General features: G+C 41.0%; 2 protein-coding genes across 2 annotated transcripts; both read left to right on the forward strand.

Annotated features, from left to right (window-relative positions):
* Positions 1-518: 518 nt before the first annotated feature.
* On the forward strand, positions 519-6,142 carry KCTD9 (potassium channel tetramerization domain containing 9; the record flags this gene model as incomplete). Its single annotated transcript, XM_010086648.1, has 11 exons — positions 519-640; positions 1,296-1,339; positions 1,499-1,595; positions 2,095-2,153; positions 2,751-2,879; positions 3,507-3,574; positions 3,676-3,759; positions 4,212-4,361; positions 4,722-4,827; positions 5,011-5,144; positions 5,928-6,142. Coding segments are annotated over 11 exons (1,110 nt in total), but the record flags the coding sequence as incomplete, so codon positions are not given.
* A 4,987-nt stretch (positions 6,143-11,129) lies between these two features.
* GNRH1 (gonadotropin-releasing hormone 1 (luteinizing-releasing hormone)) lies at positions 11,130-13,442 on the forward strand. The gene is made up of 3 exons (XM_010086647.1): positions 11,130-11,270; positions 11,587-11,682; positions 13,401-13,442. Exons 1-3 carry the CDS (start codon positions 11,130-11,132, stop codon positions 13,440-13,442), a joined length of 279 nt encoding a protein of 92 aa, XP_010084949.1.
* The last annotated feature ends 2,461 nt before the right edge of the window (positions 13,443-15,903 follow it).

The raw sequence follows: 15,903 nt of genomic DNA on the forward strand, positions 1-15,903 counted from the left end.
GGGGGATAACGGCGAGGGATGAGGGGAATCGCGGCGAAAGTCACCGTCCTGTTGTCACTTAACACAAGGGTGTAAAGCCCCTGCAGCAGCGTGCAGCCAGCTGAGGGTCCCCGGCCCAGCCAGGACAGGCCCCGCTCTGTGCTGTCCCCAGGCTCTCGGATGTTTCCCATCACACAGTTAGTGTGACAGCAGTTCAATCTCTGGTTTTAGAGAGGGAGATAAATCTGGGAGAGACTCGGGACAGAACTAATAGCGGTATTTCTTTAGAGAAATCAATGCTGGAATCATTCCTGTGGTACCGACACTCGTTCTGTCGCCGCTGCTGACACCTCAGGAGATGGGCAAGTCTCCCCGTTGTGAAGCAGCTGTGTTTGTAACACCAGAGCTGGTCTGTTTGTTTCCTTTTTTTTAGTAAAGATCCATACATAACATCAGAAGATACCGGTATCCCTGGCAGTAAGTCTGAAGCGGCAGGAACTGGGTGAGCAGGGTGCCTGTAGCCACCTCTCTCTCCACAGGTCGTGGCTGTGTACGGGACTCTGTCAGATCTGCTCTCTGTGGCTAGTAACAAGCTTGGCATCAAAGCCACCAGTGTTTACAACGGGAAAGGTGGACTCATTGATGATATCGCTTTGATTAGGTAAGGCTCATCCAATAAAAGTCAAATCACAGATGCGGATTAAGAGACTGACTGGGCTGTTAGTCCTCGGACCTGAATCAATAACCAGTGCTTGCCTTAAAAACAGATCCTGTCATCTCCAGACAGTGTGCCCAGAGGTGCTTTCACGCCCGAAGGAAAAATAATACTGTCTTTTGAACTTCAAAGCATTTCTATCTTGATGAATCAGAACTTGATACAAGCTGCATTTTATGCCCTTTACCATCCTCCTGTGTTGATCCACAGTGCGATGTAGGAAAATCCCGCTATTCTAGTCAGCACTTGGATGAGGTGTTTTTGAAAAGGAGACAAGCTGCTAGCATTGCTTTGGCTTCATAGAATACTCCCAGAGGCGGGGGAAAGTAGCTGTTTTGTAAAACTAAACTGGTTGAGTAATAGAAGTGATCCCTACCTGGTCGATACAGACAACATCTCCAGTGAGGTCAAGCATATTACAGTCCACTGGAACCTGCAAAATTAAGATAAAAATCAGATACTGAAGTTCTACCTAATGGCAACTGATTATCATTTACATGAAACTAATCAGGAGGGGGTTCCCACTGTCACTTAGATGAACAAAAAATTCTGATTAATTTTTTTTTTCTCCTTCTCATTCCCCTGCCCCCTCACCTTTCAGGGATGATGATGTTTTGTTTGTCTGTGAAGGGGAACCATTCATTGGTAAGTCTCTGCAATTCTTATGTTTAATGTAAATAGGGGTTTTTTTTTGCTTTAAAGTGAATTTAAAATGTTCTTTTCTGGTGTTTTTAGAAGGTATGGAGGATTCAGTATTATTCACCATTTTTTCTAATAATTACTGTGCTTTTCTCCTGTGTGTAGATCCTCAGACTGATGGGAGACCTCACGAAGAGCTAACAGGGGCGCACACAGATTGGTTAACGCTCAATGTTGGAGGCCGATACTTCACCACTACACGGTAAAAATACAACTAGTTGGTTTTGTTCTGAAGGGACTTGATTTCAGAAAAGTAGTTATAGCAGCTGATAGTGTACATTCAGTTGGTGAGGCTTCAGATACTCTTGCGCAAAAGAGCTAGAAAATAACTTACTGTGGAGTAGGATGTCTTTGACTTCTGCACCTCTCTCTGTATCTCATACTTGGTACCACAATTTTGCAAAAAATTAATTCCTAACCAGTTTACATATCAAGTAAAACTGGCAAAAAGCCTGAACAGGCCTGGATTTATCCTTGGAATATTTCAGTTAACTAAGTGCTTTGTATTTAAAATACCTTTACGATACCTGAGGTCAGAAATGCATTTTGGTATCACGCTATGAAATTCAATCAGTACAGTGTGGTAGCTGTTGGAATGCATGTCATGCACCAAGGGCAGAAAACACACTCCAACCAGCAAGCTTGTCTCTTGAGGGAAACAGTCCAGGCAAAAATAAAATTGCGCTGCCTTTGTTTTCTAGGAGCACTTTGGTTAATAAAGAACCTGACAGTATGTTGGCCCACATGTTTAAAGATAAAGGTTAGTATATTGAAATAAACTTTCTTTTTTAAGTTAACAAATTAGCAAAGTAGGCAAATGGCACTGTCAAGTTGAGACTCTTGTTTGTATGTTATATCAAGAGTATGTTCAAGTACCAAAGCAGAATGTATAATCATTTTTTTTGTAATAGTTTATTTCTCTGTTGCCTATGTAATGCTTATCTCACAAACTGAAAATAGAACTTCCATCCATAGTTAATATTTTGGGGTCTGTCTTTGTTTGATTTTAGATTTTCTGACTGTTGCATCTTGCTCAGTTTTGTCAACAGAATCGGTGGACAAACACTGTAGGAGACAGCCTTAAGGAAGCAAGGGCAGACTAAAATCTTAATGCTGCTTTTATTCTATCAGTGATTCTAAAGTGTGTGATGAAATGTTTTAGTTATAGCAGAAGCCAGTTTGGTTTAAGGTGATCCTTTCCCCCCCGTGCTTATTTTCCTTCTTTTTCTTTAAGAAATGCCCTTTCCAGTGGAAATTTTAGTAATCTGGTACCCTTTGATAATAACAATCTGAAACTGAAGCAAATGCTCTTCTATTTAATTTATCAAATGTAATTATATATATGTTATGGAAACAGATGCTTGGGGAAATAAGCAAGATCATAGAGGAGCATTCCTAATTGACCGCAGTCCAGAGTATTTTGAGCCAATTTTGAACTATTTGCGTCATGGACAGCTCATTGTAAATGATGGCATTAATTTGCTAGGTAGGTATTACCTGTATGACCTCTCCTAAGTTATTACTCGTTAGAAGTTGAACTTTGCCCTCGGGGAAACATTATAAAGTCAGTGGGACTATGCTCATCTGAATGTTTGGGATTTTTCTTTGGTGATTTTATTCTCAAGCGCTGCATTTCCACATGCTTGGTTTAATGAAGATATACAGTTTAAACTTATCTTGAGAGCATTAAAAATTCTCCACACTGGATTAATATCTAGCTGTAATTTGGGATTTGATATCTTTAACCTAATGCTGGTATTGGGAACATCCTTTCTCCTTTTAGCTGCAGGCAAGCTCACTTTTCTTCTATCCAGTTACATATAATATAATGTATGTTGTTGTCAGTTTTCTTAGTTCATTCATTTCTTACAGACTCCTTAAACTTCCACAAGTGATCTGTTCATCTTTGTTAGTGCAGCTAAAACATATAAAAGGTACAACAAGTAAAGAAAGTGAATTGAAATGATGCTCCTCTAATAGTAAGGATGGATTAACCCAAACTTTCTGGCATGTTGTTGGTGTGGCCATACACTGCCTTCTCCAGGAAGGGAAGAAGAGTGCTCTTTTGTTTAATGACTGCCTGTAAATAACAAATATTGCTTTGTTTTGCTAGGTGTTTTGGAAGAAGCCAGGTTTTTTGGTATCGATTCACTAATTGAACATCTAGAAATAGCTATTAAGGTAATTTGTTTTCTTTAATACATAAATGCTATGACCTGTTCTTCCAGGCAATACATAATTCAGTCCTATCTGTATTAGCTCTTAAACAACTCTCTCAACAGAATTCACAGCCAGCTGAGGATCATTCTCCGATCTCTCGAAAGGAGTTTGTCCGATTCCAAACCAAGTCCGAGCTGCGATGCCAGGTGCGAAATGCAGACTTTGTCTTGATCTGTAGAGTTGGTGTCTGGTGGTGAAATATCCCGCAGCATCACGCGACAACATGAAATTCAGACAATGTATGCTTCCTCCCTCTTCCTTCTTAATTGAGTTTTGATTCCAAGCTGTGGCAGAGTGACCTTAACATGAAATTTGAGTGTGCTGCTTTCCTTCTTGAGGTTGAAGGTTTCCTGAAGGAGCAGTTTGTTAAGCTATTCTATTTAAATGTAAAATGCACCAGCATAACCAAGGACAGTGCTTGATAGCTTTGCATTAACATCTCATTAGTCCTATGTAGTAGAATAGATGGTCTCCTCTGGGTGTGTATCTCTGTATATTTATATACACATGCACATACACCCGATTCTCTTAACTGGTTTGTGTTCAGAGCTACACCTTATCTTCTGTAACTTTTTGGGGTTTGTTGTTTTGGTTTTAGGGTCTCAATTTCAGTGGAGCAGATCTTTCACGTCTAGATCTTCGGTACATAAACTTCAAGATGGCTAACCTGAGCCGTTGCAACCTGGCACATGCCAACCTGTGCTGTGCAAATCTTGAAAGAGCGGACCTCTCTGGATCGGTGCTTGATGTAAGGATTGTTGCATCTTGGAAAGCCTGGGCTGTCCTTTAGCTACTTTAAGGGAAGAGGAATTGGAACAAGTAGATAAGCGTAAAACATGTAGTTCTTCAATATTTTCTGTATTTTTTCCAGTTAGATCACTTCAAAACATTTTGAAGGTAACTTTAAGTAAAAAGAGGGCGGCAGGTGAGAATTATCTGCCTTCCTGGTGATGGGGAAGTAATAGTATGGCAAGTTCTTACACTTCCTCACAGTAACAAGGCTGTTGTGCTTTAATAGGATCCACACCCTAAACAGAAACGAGAACTATGCTCTGATCATTTTCGGTATTGTTAATCTTTGCACTTTTCTGACGTGTATCTCCATCAGTGTGCAAACCTGCAAGGAGTGAAGATGCTGTGTTCCAATGCAGAAGGAGCATCTCTAAAAGGCTGCAATTTTGAAGATCCATCAGGCCTTAAAGCTAATCTGGAAGGTAAGAAGTTTTTGCCTGCTAGGCACTCTGTGGAAACGGAACCATGTGTTTGTAAATCTGTATGGCATGTGAAAGGTTTAGCTGGGGTTTGTACAATCCATGTTTTCTCTATCAATCTACATGGCTCTGAGGAAGCTACTGTGATTCTGACTGTTTTTCCTCATATAACTATTTGTGTTTTAGGTGCTAACCTGAAAGGTGTTGACATGGAAGGCAGTCAAATGACAGGAATTAATCTAAGAGTTGCAACGCTGAAAAATGCAAAACTAAAAAACTGTAATCTTAGAGGAGCAACTTTGGCAGGAACTGACTTGGAAGTGAGTTATGATTCATTCTGTATACTAACTAGTGAACTGATAAAATTTTGGGAATTGCTGGCTCTTGGTCAAGTTCTCCAGCTTCAAACTAGACAGTGTGCTAGTCTTTTTTCAGTCTTGGTGAGATATGGATGAGCTAGGGAATCACATTTTGTTCTAGGCTCAGCAGCTCAAAGCCACAGGAATAGCTTGTATCATCTCAAAGTGATGCATGGAGGTACTGCTAAACTTAACTCTTAGAGTGAGATCATGCCAGCAGTGAAGAACTGAAGAGAAATGCAGTTGCCTGGGTTTGTGGTTTGGTTTTTTTTTTTTTTTTGATCCTGGGACATCATTTGTAGAGTAATGATGGAATCTTACCTGACTGGTAGCACGTGGTACCCTGCTGCCTCTATTAGAAAGACAAACTAACTCATTTAGCAAGCTGTGTATGTGGCTGTCCTTCCTCGAGTACTAGAGAAGTATTCAGAGCAATGTCTGGTGAGATTGCAAGAGGCGGCTTCTTTCTAGCTGTGTTCAGCAAGCATTAAAAACTCCTGGAAGATAATTTGATATAAAGAGTGTAAGTCTGACGATTTAAAAATAAATCCAGCTGTTACTGTGAAAAGGAACTACTCTCCTACAAGAAGTAACTAAAACTCTTAAACTAGAAGGGATAGGGTAGAAGTTTACACTGAAATTTATGGAAGTAGATGTGGTTTCTGTATGAAAGTAGTTAAGGTAAAGTTTTGAACTAAGTTCTGGGTATAATCAATTAACATTTATTTTTCTTTTACCCTTTAGAATTGTGATCTATCAGGTTGTGATCTACAAGAAGCTAATTTAAGGGGATCTAATGTAAAAGGAGCTATCTTTGAAGAGATGCTGACACCTTTGCACATGTCTCAGAGCGTCAGATAGGGAAGAGAATATGCCGAAGAGGAAGGAATCAAAACAGTTATTGTGTCTTTTTTCACCTCCTCCCCTTATTAAGTTAGAAGTAATGGTTATTAGACAACTTACATTTGCAGTAGTGCCTAAGTAAATTCTTCTTTCATCACTTTTGGGGGAGGGAGCTTTGGTTCAAGAGGTAGAAACCAACCCTATTTCTACCTTTGTGAACAGAGCGAGGCAGCGGGCTGGCTCCAGAACCACAATGTGTGGCCGGTTTGGGGCAGGGGCGTAAATAGAGTCATTGTTTAGCATTGCCTCACTTTGGAATGCATTTTAATTTATAAAGCACAATATATGCAATTCTATTTATTAAATCTGTAGCTGCAATATGAATAGAAAATGTTATTCACGTATAGTAGCAACAAAGTTCAGGTTGACGGTTAGACTGGTGTATTTAGAGTTTCTTCATTCATGCACAGTGTATTCAGTGACAGATGTGGTTTGGACAATGTCCACAGGATGGTTTCAGGTACTCTGCCTGGGTGAAAACAGTAGTTAACTGTCATCACAGGTAATATACTGCCTTTTAGGAGCTTGAATGCAGGTATAGTACAGCTTTATCGTCTTCTAAAATGTGCAGTGGAATCCGCTTCCACGGAAGGGATCTGCCTGCGCAGCACATCTGTTATAACCAAACCATCGCTGTTTGGAAAGTGGATGTCTTATTTAATCCTTTCCAAATTAGTGTGAGATTGCACTATCAATCACAGCTGGTAAGAAAAATTCTCTTGGTTTTACATGTCCAAACCACTCCAACCTGGAGTACCTGTAGATTTTTCATTCTTTGTGGGAATTTAAATGTACATAGGAAAATACAACACGTAGAGATAAGCACTGGGGCCACGGCACATGCTCCGTCCTCCCGTCATTATGCCAGTATATGAATAAATGGCACCTCTTCCCCTCAACGTACTATGCAAATACTCTTGTACACTGAATCCTTGAAAGCATGGGCATAATCCTTCTCCCTGCCAGATCTCAGTATTCCACTTTGGGCCTGCTTAAAGTGGCTGTAAAAGCGTCTTGAATAGGGCAAAGTGCCCTTTCCACAACGGCTTTACCTGTGACTTCTGCAGTGCAGAAAGCCTCACAGCATCTCGTTAAGTGGTGGTGCACTTCGTTTAATAAGCTGTTTCCACTGTAGTATCAATCTAGTTCTCATCTAACGCAACATTTATTGTATACACAATCAAAAAGCACATGAAGAAACTATACCAAAAAAAAAAAAAAAAGGTGCATCAAGAACATTTACCTCAGATGCTTGCTTAAAACACCCCAAAGTTAAACTAACCTTGAATCTAAGGAAATTCAGCTGTCTCCGGAAGTGAAGAACCAATGTCTCCTACAGCTTACAGAATGTGAGGCTGTTAGCAGTAGCTGGAGTTCCACAGCTCCTTCAGTGGGTTTTTACTGCAGTGCAGATTTTCTGTCCTCTGAACAGAAGTCTTGTCTGAGTAGTTGTTATGAAAATGCTGCTTTGCCATCAATCTAGAAAGATGAGTTCAGGACCAGTATATTATTTTCTAGGGGAAAATTGCAGGATTCTCCCTTATTTTCAAATTCAGTTGACTCAGGCATATGGCATGAACTGCTGGGACTCAAAATCCCACGTGTGGTTCAGAATTTTATTTCCTCCAGATTCCCAGGCCTCTTGATCTGGCTCTAGGACACCACCCTATCCTTGGTGAAACACACCTATAGATTCAAGGGAAATATTTCAGCGTGATTTTGGAGTCCTTTCTCCCACCTCATCGCTTTCATTGAGAGTGATGTATATGTTGCAGTAGAAGAAGATTCCTAGGGCTAGAGAAATAAATGAATTATTTTTCTTTATCATATTTTGTAGCTGGCAGAAGTAAAATATTGTATGGAAAAATATATTTTCATAATCACTGTGTATAAAATATATTTGAACTTTCACTGAAGCACTATGTTTTGAATAATCACAGCATACGGCATCACTCATTCACAGATGAATTGAAGGTACCTCCTTTGTTATGACAAAGCTGTATGAATAGCCCAAAGTGGTCTATTCAGAAATTGCAGGTTCCAGCCTAATTTAAGTTGCATTAATAAAAGTGTGAAATACAAAAGTGTCTTGGTTGTCTTAATTTAAAAAACCCAATATCTCAGTCTTATCTGACTTACATGGGAAGGACAGCAAGTTAGAAGAGAAGGCAACTTTAATAGCTCCTTGTCTACAAAGCTAAAAATATTGCAGCTAAAGTTGGTTTTGCCTTTCGTGAGCTCTTGACTGTCACCTTAGCCTGGACTTGCAGAGAACCAGTGTTTTCTTAAATAGACTGCTTGCTGGAAACTAGGAATTACCCACGCTTGAGTACTTTATGAGAGTACTGAGTTTTAAATATCTTTGGTTCTGCACAGGCCCCTTGCGCTATGGCAGAAAGGAAATGAATTTTTGCTTTCAAGCATAAAGCTTACCTGCTAGAAAACCAAGGAAGCACACCTTGTGTTGTGGGATTGCTGTGATGTTTCTGATCCATTCACTTTGAGAACTGTCGTGGGGGTTTTTTCACTTGCTATTCATCTGCAACACTTCAGCTCTCCTTTGTCCCCACCCTTCATATTTGCTTAATAAAATAGTTGGAGTCAGAAGTCGTTAACCGCAATTTACATAAGTATGTGTACTATTGAAAACGCACTTTCCACACTAGAAATTACTGTGTCTTAATAAGGAAGTGCTAAAGCACTCTGGAAGAAAAAAACCTGGCCTTGACTTTGGTCTATGAAGTGCTTGTGATACACTTGTGACACAACAGGGACAATACGGATACAGCACATCTGCACAGGAGCTGCACAGCACCCTGAGAACAGAACTGGAAAAAAATCTGGTTCTTCAGTTTCTCACCTCCAGTACACTTTGGGTTGGGAAAGGTGTCTAAAGCCTGAGAGACTCCATAGGTTAGGGTGAACCTTTCCAACGCTTCTGAGAAAAGAGGTCTTGATTTTTGGAATGGGAATCCACGAACCCAGGTTTTCCTGACCAGTCCTTGGCTGCCAGGGAGGGATGCTTTATGGAACTTAGGACTGGGGCTGGAGTTCAAGAGGAGACACGGGAACAGCTCCCCAGGCAATGCGGTGATGGGCCCTTTCCGACGGCTTTGGTAACAACCACCTGTGGAGAAACTAAGAGGAGACGCGGAACAGCTCCCCAGGCAATGCGGTGATGTGCCCTTTCCGACGGGCTTTGGTAACAACCACCTGTGGAGAAACACCGTGTTGAGGGCAGGCTGTCATTAGACCTGGCTTAAAACAGTGGGTTAATAAAAGGTGCAATTATTGGGCTAAGCAGGCCCCCTTCTCTCTTCAAACGTCATCCCTCAGGATGAACAAAATCTTCTATTTATCTTTAAATAAACTTAATTTTTGCAGGGCTCATCAGGGAAGGAAGGAGTCTTAAAACACTGGCACAGGAAAATCTCACTTCTAAAGTGGTGTGCCCACGCTGGAGTAATGTTTCTCCCGCTGAAACAAACTATTTTCACAGCTTGATCAGTTTATCAGCTGAAGTTAAATGCTGGCTGCTCTCGCCATGAGTAGGAGGAGCATTAGAGCAGGAAGAATTACTCTTTGCGAGAGTCACTAAATCCTCCTTATTTACTGATTAAATTACTTTTAATCCATTAATCTCAAAGAGGTCATGGGAGCAAGGAAGAGAGGATGTTTGAAGAACATTAAACACGAAACATTCAATTGCACACAAAACAGGGCACAGCAAGGCAAAATAGCTGCCAGGTGGATTAAAAAAAAAACAAAACCAAACAGATTTCTCTAGTCAGAACTACTGAATTTAACTCCTGCATACAAATAGCTATCAACTCCTTTATAAAACTATATATTTATAAATATATTTATAAATTCTTAGGAATGAAGAAAATGCATACATACACACATACAGAAATCCAAAATAACAGCAGTGTCTGGGAGTCCTGTTCATGAGACTCCATCGTGACCACAAAGCATGTTTGCAATCTCATATCCTTGTCCGTTTGATCAGTGTAATACTACTATGCATTTTATAGAGCAAAGACTATCAAGGCACTTTCATTTAAACATGAAGGAGGAGTTTAAAAGGAGCACCCAGAGCGCTCTGTGCACTGCCGCCGTCACGGGCTCGTGGTTATGCTCCAAAGGCTCTTTCCTTCATGCCTGAAATAAGACTAAACCTCACCCATTTCAGCTCCTGTAAGCCACTCTCAACAAATTCTAACTCACCCAAGAACTTAAAAATCAGAAGTCACTGACAGACAAGAGTGTGTGTTTTCCAGCCGCCAGCGAGGTTTGGATGTCAGATTCACAGCCTCTCAGAGGAAAGGCTGGTACTTCTCTGGCTCTTAGAGAGAACAGCTGAATTTAATAGCTACACCAGGGGTGTGCCAATTATGTGCTTTACTTCTGCTGCATTACAGCAATTTTAAGAACAAAATTGCAGCCTGTGAGATAGAATCAGATAAAGTTACCTGCTGCGAAAGGTTTGGTGTCGGGGCGGCTGTATATATAAAGTGAGATGAGAAGCGTGCTTGTAGGGCATTCTCAGACAAAGAAGAGTTGGAGCTCTGCTGCAACCCCTCTCAGCAAGCAGGTAACGTGCTTGAACAACATACCATATTCCCTTTTTACTTATTCAGCGCTTACAGATGCTCGTATAGATGGAACTTGCATTAGAAGCGGCTGCACAGAGCACTTTCTGAGGAGCAGGGACTTGAGGACAGAAACCAGCTAGACTGAACCCATCTGTCGAGCACCAACAGGGACCAACCTTTGAGGTCCAGACATTCCTAAAACTCTGAAAGGGTGTTCAAAAAATCCTAATTTAGATCTTCATCCAATTTTTTCATATGTTAAATCTCTTTATAATGAGATAATCCACACTTGGAGACACTCCAAAGCTCACACCCAGGCACAGTGCTGCTGGGGGGCAGGAGATCAGAACTAGAGATCCAGAAATGTGACATTTCCGTAATTCTGTAAGATCAAAATGGAGCTGTAATGTCATTATGATCAGAAGAATTTGTTTTGTTCTCTCACAGGATGGAGAAGTCCAGGAAGATCTTTGCCAGCATCCTCCTGTTTGTCATGTCTGTGGAAATCTGCCTGGCTCAGCACTGGTCTTATGGTCTGCAACCCGGAGGAAAAAGGAACGCCGAAGACCTGGCGGAGTCATTTCCAGAGGTAGGTTCTAGACTGTAAAACCACCCTGTTGTTTTAGCTAGAATCCCTTGTCTGTAAAAGATGCAAGCAAAAAAGAGATGACATAGGCTTTCCTGTGCATGTGCAGCTCTCTGCCCCCCAGACACACAATACACACACACACATATATATACACACACACTTCTTCCTAAAGCAGCAGTTGGAAAGTAGCTGGCACGAGGGTAAGCTGACATTTGACAGCCTTGCAGTAGAAGTTTCATCTTCGTCTGTGACTAGGGCAGAGGTGCTTTAGCAGAAAGATCTCCTTTCGTGAAGGCTGTATCTCTTCCCAATTCAGATTGCAGATGAAGTGGACAAACTGGGGGAAGTGCAGAAGACCGGATGCCCAGGCTCGTCCCAGCACTCCAGGTTCAGGGATCTGAAGGAAGCCATGGTAAGTAACGTGGTTTTTCTTTTATTACTACGGGGAAACTCAGAGACCAGTCCAGGACAGGAACGTACAAGGGAGGGAAGAGAAAAAAAGGTGGTGGAAGAGGAGGAAGAGGCACGTACGTTTAGTTCACAGGTGGCGATACTGGCTCTGGCCTTATTATCTGCAGGATTCTCAAACACTCACAGTCCCAGGACAGGACTATGTTGTTCTTATGCTCCTGTTGTAGCAATGCCATTACTCACTAAATTAAAAACAAAAAGTCAAATGCATTCTACCTTAACACAAATCTATGCAGCATTCACAGATGCTTAACTTCAAGGGCGCACTTTGCCAGCTGAAGGATCAAGCCAGATGGAAGCTGCTGCTCCCAGGGTCCCCAGGCTGGGAAATGGATTTTCCATTAGATGCTCTAACGCAATGACAGCAGAGACTTCACAAATTAACTGCCATAGAAAGAATACTCTCAAGCAAAAATGTGCTCTTTAATTAACATAGCAACACCTTGATCAGGCCAGATGGTCACTGCTTTCTGAGAAGTGGCTCTGTGCTGTCCTAAAAGTTGAAACACTCAATCTCCACTTCATTTTTGAAGCCAAGACCAAAAGTTTCAAGCACCCATTCATTCTAGCCTTTCACTGAGGGAGCTCTGTAACAGTAATGCAGACAGGTCAGAATCCGACTTCCATTGGATCTTCATACAGAAATTACCTAAACTCCAATTTTTTTAGGTCATCTTTAATCATATTTGTACTGAACACAAAATGGGAACTTTGTGACTCTGGCTTCCAGTAACACTACTTGCAGTAGTCTTATTACTACTTGCATCTCATTCCTGTAGCACGGTCTGAGCTATGTGGCCTCCTTACTTCTAGCTGCTTAATGACACTGAAAACAAACGAAACCTTTTCCAGATGCAGCTTTTCCAGTGTAACGCATTCCTGGAGTTGCTACAAGAATATTCTGCAATGAAAGGGGAGGTGTCTGGAAATGGTCCACCCCATGGAAAAACTGTTTGAATTATCCTGATCATTTCCTGGAGAAGCTGGTAGCGAGCACAAACAAAAATACACCTAGCTAAGATACAAAAGGGGAAAAAAAAAAAAAAAGCCAAATTCAGACAGTGCCTCTACAACGCAGGATTTCAACTCTGAGGTAGGGACATAAATAAATATTCAAGTAGGAGAGCAGATCCAGCAGGATGTGACACATGGTTTCCGTGTGAACAGTACTACGGTACACAGGGAACGGTAACAGGGCAACTGTGCCGCTCCGTAATGCCCCTGTAACACTTTTGCAAGCACAGCTTTCTTGTCTCTGGTGTCTTGGCCAACTGGTTAAGCTCACAGAAGCACTCTACAGAGCGACGCTTTGTGCAAGTTCATGCTTCTTGTCCTAAGCTGCTGTCGAGTGTAGTGTTCAACAGCTGATGGGTTGCACTCCAAGAACTGCCGCCGTGGTGGACACACGAACAGATGTAAAGCTGGTCATGCCCTCGGGGATGAAAAGGGCCATTATCAGTGTCAGTTACATTATTACCCTGTGTGCTCAGATCCACGGGCAGGTGGCTGAGAGATCGGGTCGGGTGAGATTTATGTCGTTCTAATCCTCCTTCCACTGGAGACCACAATATGAATATTTCAGCATCTGACTAGGCTTTAAAATTCCATCATCAAAGTTATTTCTTCTCTTTAAGAAAAGTATATGGTGTGTGTTTACAGGAAAGCCTGATGGAAGGAGAAGCCAGACGAAAGAAGATTTAAACCCACAAAGCCACACAGAACAATGGACCCAGAATAAAATCTCCGAGCTATGTTAAAATCAATTCCTCTCCAAACTGACCTCTGCTTAGATTGCATTATGTGAATAAACACTCTGAAGTTGCATTTAAATAGCAGAAGATAATTGTTGTGTGGATTACTAGCTTATATGTAAAAGAGAACATGATCTAGTCCAGTGGTGGGGATTCAGCAGCACAGAGTCTGGTTCGTGTCCTGCGATGACAACCTGGATGGGACAGCTTTTGACAGCTTTGGTTTCATGCGTACAGGCAATGCCTGTCTGACCTCACCAGTCTCTGGCTAAAACAGTAAATACTTTGTTAAAAAGTATTTGTTAAAAATTCTTTGTTAAAAACCAAGAATAAACTTACTGTTGGGATGTAATTCCACTCACACTTCAGTCGTCCATGCATGAAAGACTTTTATATGCTCTTTTTTGACTGGTTCACTCATAAAAACTACATTTATTTTAAAAAGGTATTTACAAACTTTACAATAGTTAATACATTTTTAAAAAAAACACACAAAAATTTATACACCTTGCTTTACAGACTTAATGAATCATGTGTCATTTACCCAGAGAGACGCAGACTCCCTTTCCGAAGCTTAGCTCCTACTCTTTCTTCAGAGCCCGTGTAAAAGCTGTATTTTTTGCTGATTCAATTGCAGAAGACTAAAAGAAAGAGGGAAAAAAAGTAATGTATTTGCAGTCTGCAGAGGTGGGTTTTATAACTAACCCATCGCATCCAGGATCTCAAAACACTCAAAAAACCATGTTACACAACATCCGTATTCTCCTGAATTCAAGACAAACACATCTCAAGGTTTGTCATGTCGTTGAACCTTTGTAATACTAACAATGAAAAAGTACATCAATGAATACCATGCACACTGGGGTTCAATTTCAGAGCTGCTGAGGACTTACATCTCTGTTTAAAAAATACAAAAACTGCAGACTGTGCATGTGAACAACAGTATGCAGCCATGCACGTCCAAGTCCAGAGATTTCAATGACAGCCTTAAATCAGAACAGTCAGCCTAGTACAGCATGAACAGACGCTTTTCACCTTTTGTTAAGCTCCTCTGTACTCCTCTGTGTGCTCCCTATAGCACCCACACACACTGTCCTAAAGATGCTTTACTGTTAATAGGAGCAGAATTAGGTGATCCTCACGTGCTTTATGAAAAGCCTCTCTCCTGCCATGCAATCAATTAAATCACGTTATTTCTTTACTTTTTCTTCCTGATGTAGTCCTAGGAAAAGCTCACCCTGGTCCACTAGATAATTTGGTCTGCAAGAGTAAATAGAGAAGTTTTTAATTAAAAAGAAAAAATTCAAAGAAGGTAGCAGTAATGGGTCAGAAATATTTCCCCTATAAAAAAGATTACAGTTAAATTACAGACATCTTAAACTTCTTATTTCCATTTACAATTATAAAAATAAATAAAGAGAGAATCTGAGCCATCATCACTACAAGTCTAACTCCCTGTTAATCTGTGGAACACACACTGGACTGCAGAGTGTGGAAGTTATCAGATGCACGCTCTCAACAGCCGCTGCAGATCACAGAGCTGTTCTCACTGGAATCGGTGTCCTTTCCTAATCCAATAATCCACTCAAATGGAAAGCTGTCTGTTTCTCTCCTCCCCTGATGTGGATTAGAGCCTGTAACATTTTTTAAAGGAATTTATCACAGCATGACAAATTTTAATTAAAAGCTCCAGAAAACAAGTGTTGAGCATATTTCTCCAAAGAAAAAAATCCTCTAAGACTTGAAATTTAACACTAGCTTTGAAGAGCACAGCTATGAAATGGGATTAGATTTTGTCTTTTCTGCAGACTGGATTTTTAACTTTGAGAGTTGTTTTATTCAAAAGTATGAACTGGGTAGAAATGCTGCTGTTTGCTTTCCTTTCTGGTATGCAGAGATGACATAATTCAGACTGTTCTCCCATTTCTAGCCCTCCAGTTTAAAAGGCATTAGATGATATTTCCAAAAGCACCTAATTAACATGGAAAGATGATTCTCATTTTGAAAACTAAGTAGTGAGACCTTAAATTGTCCCTGAAAATTAAATCTCACAACTTAGGCAGGTACCATAGCAAAGAGCAGAACTCTCAAGAAAATCAGGGGTCTCGGGGGGTTTCTCATAAGAGTGTGGGCACTTAATTCCACTTAATTAAAATCAGTCAGGCCCCATGCTTATTCACACACCCCAATGCCCAACTGCCTTTAAAAGTCCGACACCTGGAAGACAATGCTTTTTTCTAAGACTGGCACAAAGCCCTAGCTCACTCAGGCACAGTACAGGAATCCCATTTTGTACCTCTAAGCAAACTATGCCGACTTGTATCAGCTATGAACGTAACTCTTCACATACCACAGTCAGTAACACATTTAAGAAAACCGAACGGCTATTTGTGAGTTCGTTTGCCAAAAGG

This window comes from Pterocles gutturalis, unplaced genomic scaffold (genome assembly GCF_000699245.1).
Source record: "Pterocles gutturalis isolate BGI_N339 unplaced genomic scaffold, ASM69924v1 scaffold14191, whole genome shotgun sequence".
In the NCBI taxonomy this organism is placed as follows: domain Eukaryota; kingdom Metazoa; phylum Chordata; class Aves; order Pterocliformes; family Pteroclidae; genus Pterocles; species Pterocles gutturalis.

Excerpts from the sequence above, each read along its gene's own strand:
- GNRH1 (XM_010086647.1), top strand. The coding sequence starts at position 11,130 with ATGGAGAAGTCCAGGAAGATCTTTGCCAGCATCCTCCTGTTTGTCATG. Across the intron at positions 11,271-11,586 it reads TGGCGGAGTCATTTCCAGAG|ATTGCAGATGAAGTGGACAA; the intron begins GTAGGTTCTAGA and ends TTCCCAATTCAG. Across the intron at positions 11,683-13,400 it reads GGGATCTGAAGGAAGCCATG|GAAAGCCTGATGGAAGGAGA; the intron begins GTAAGTAACGTG and ends GTGTGTTTACAG.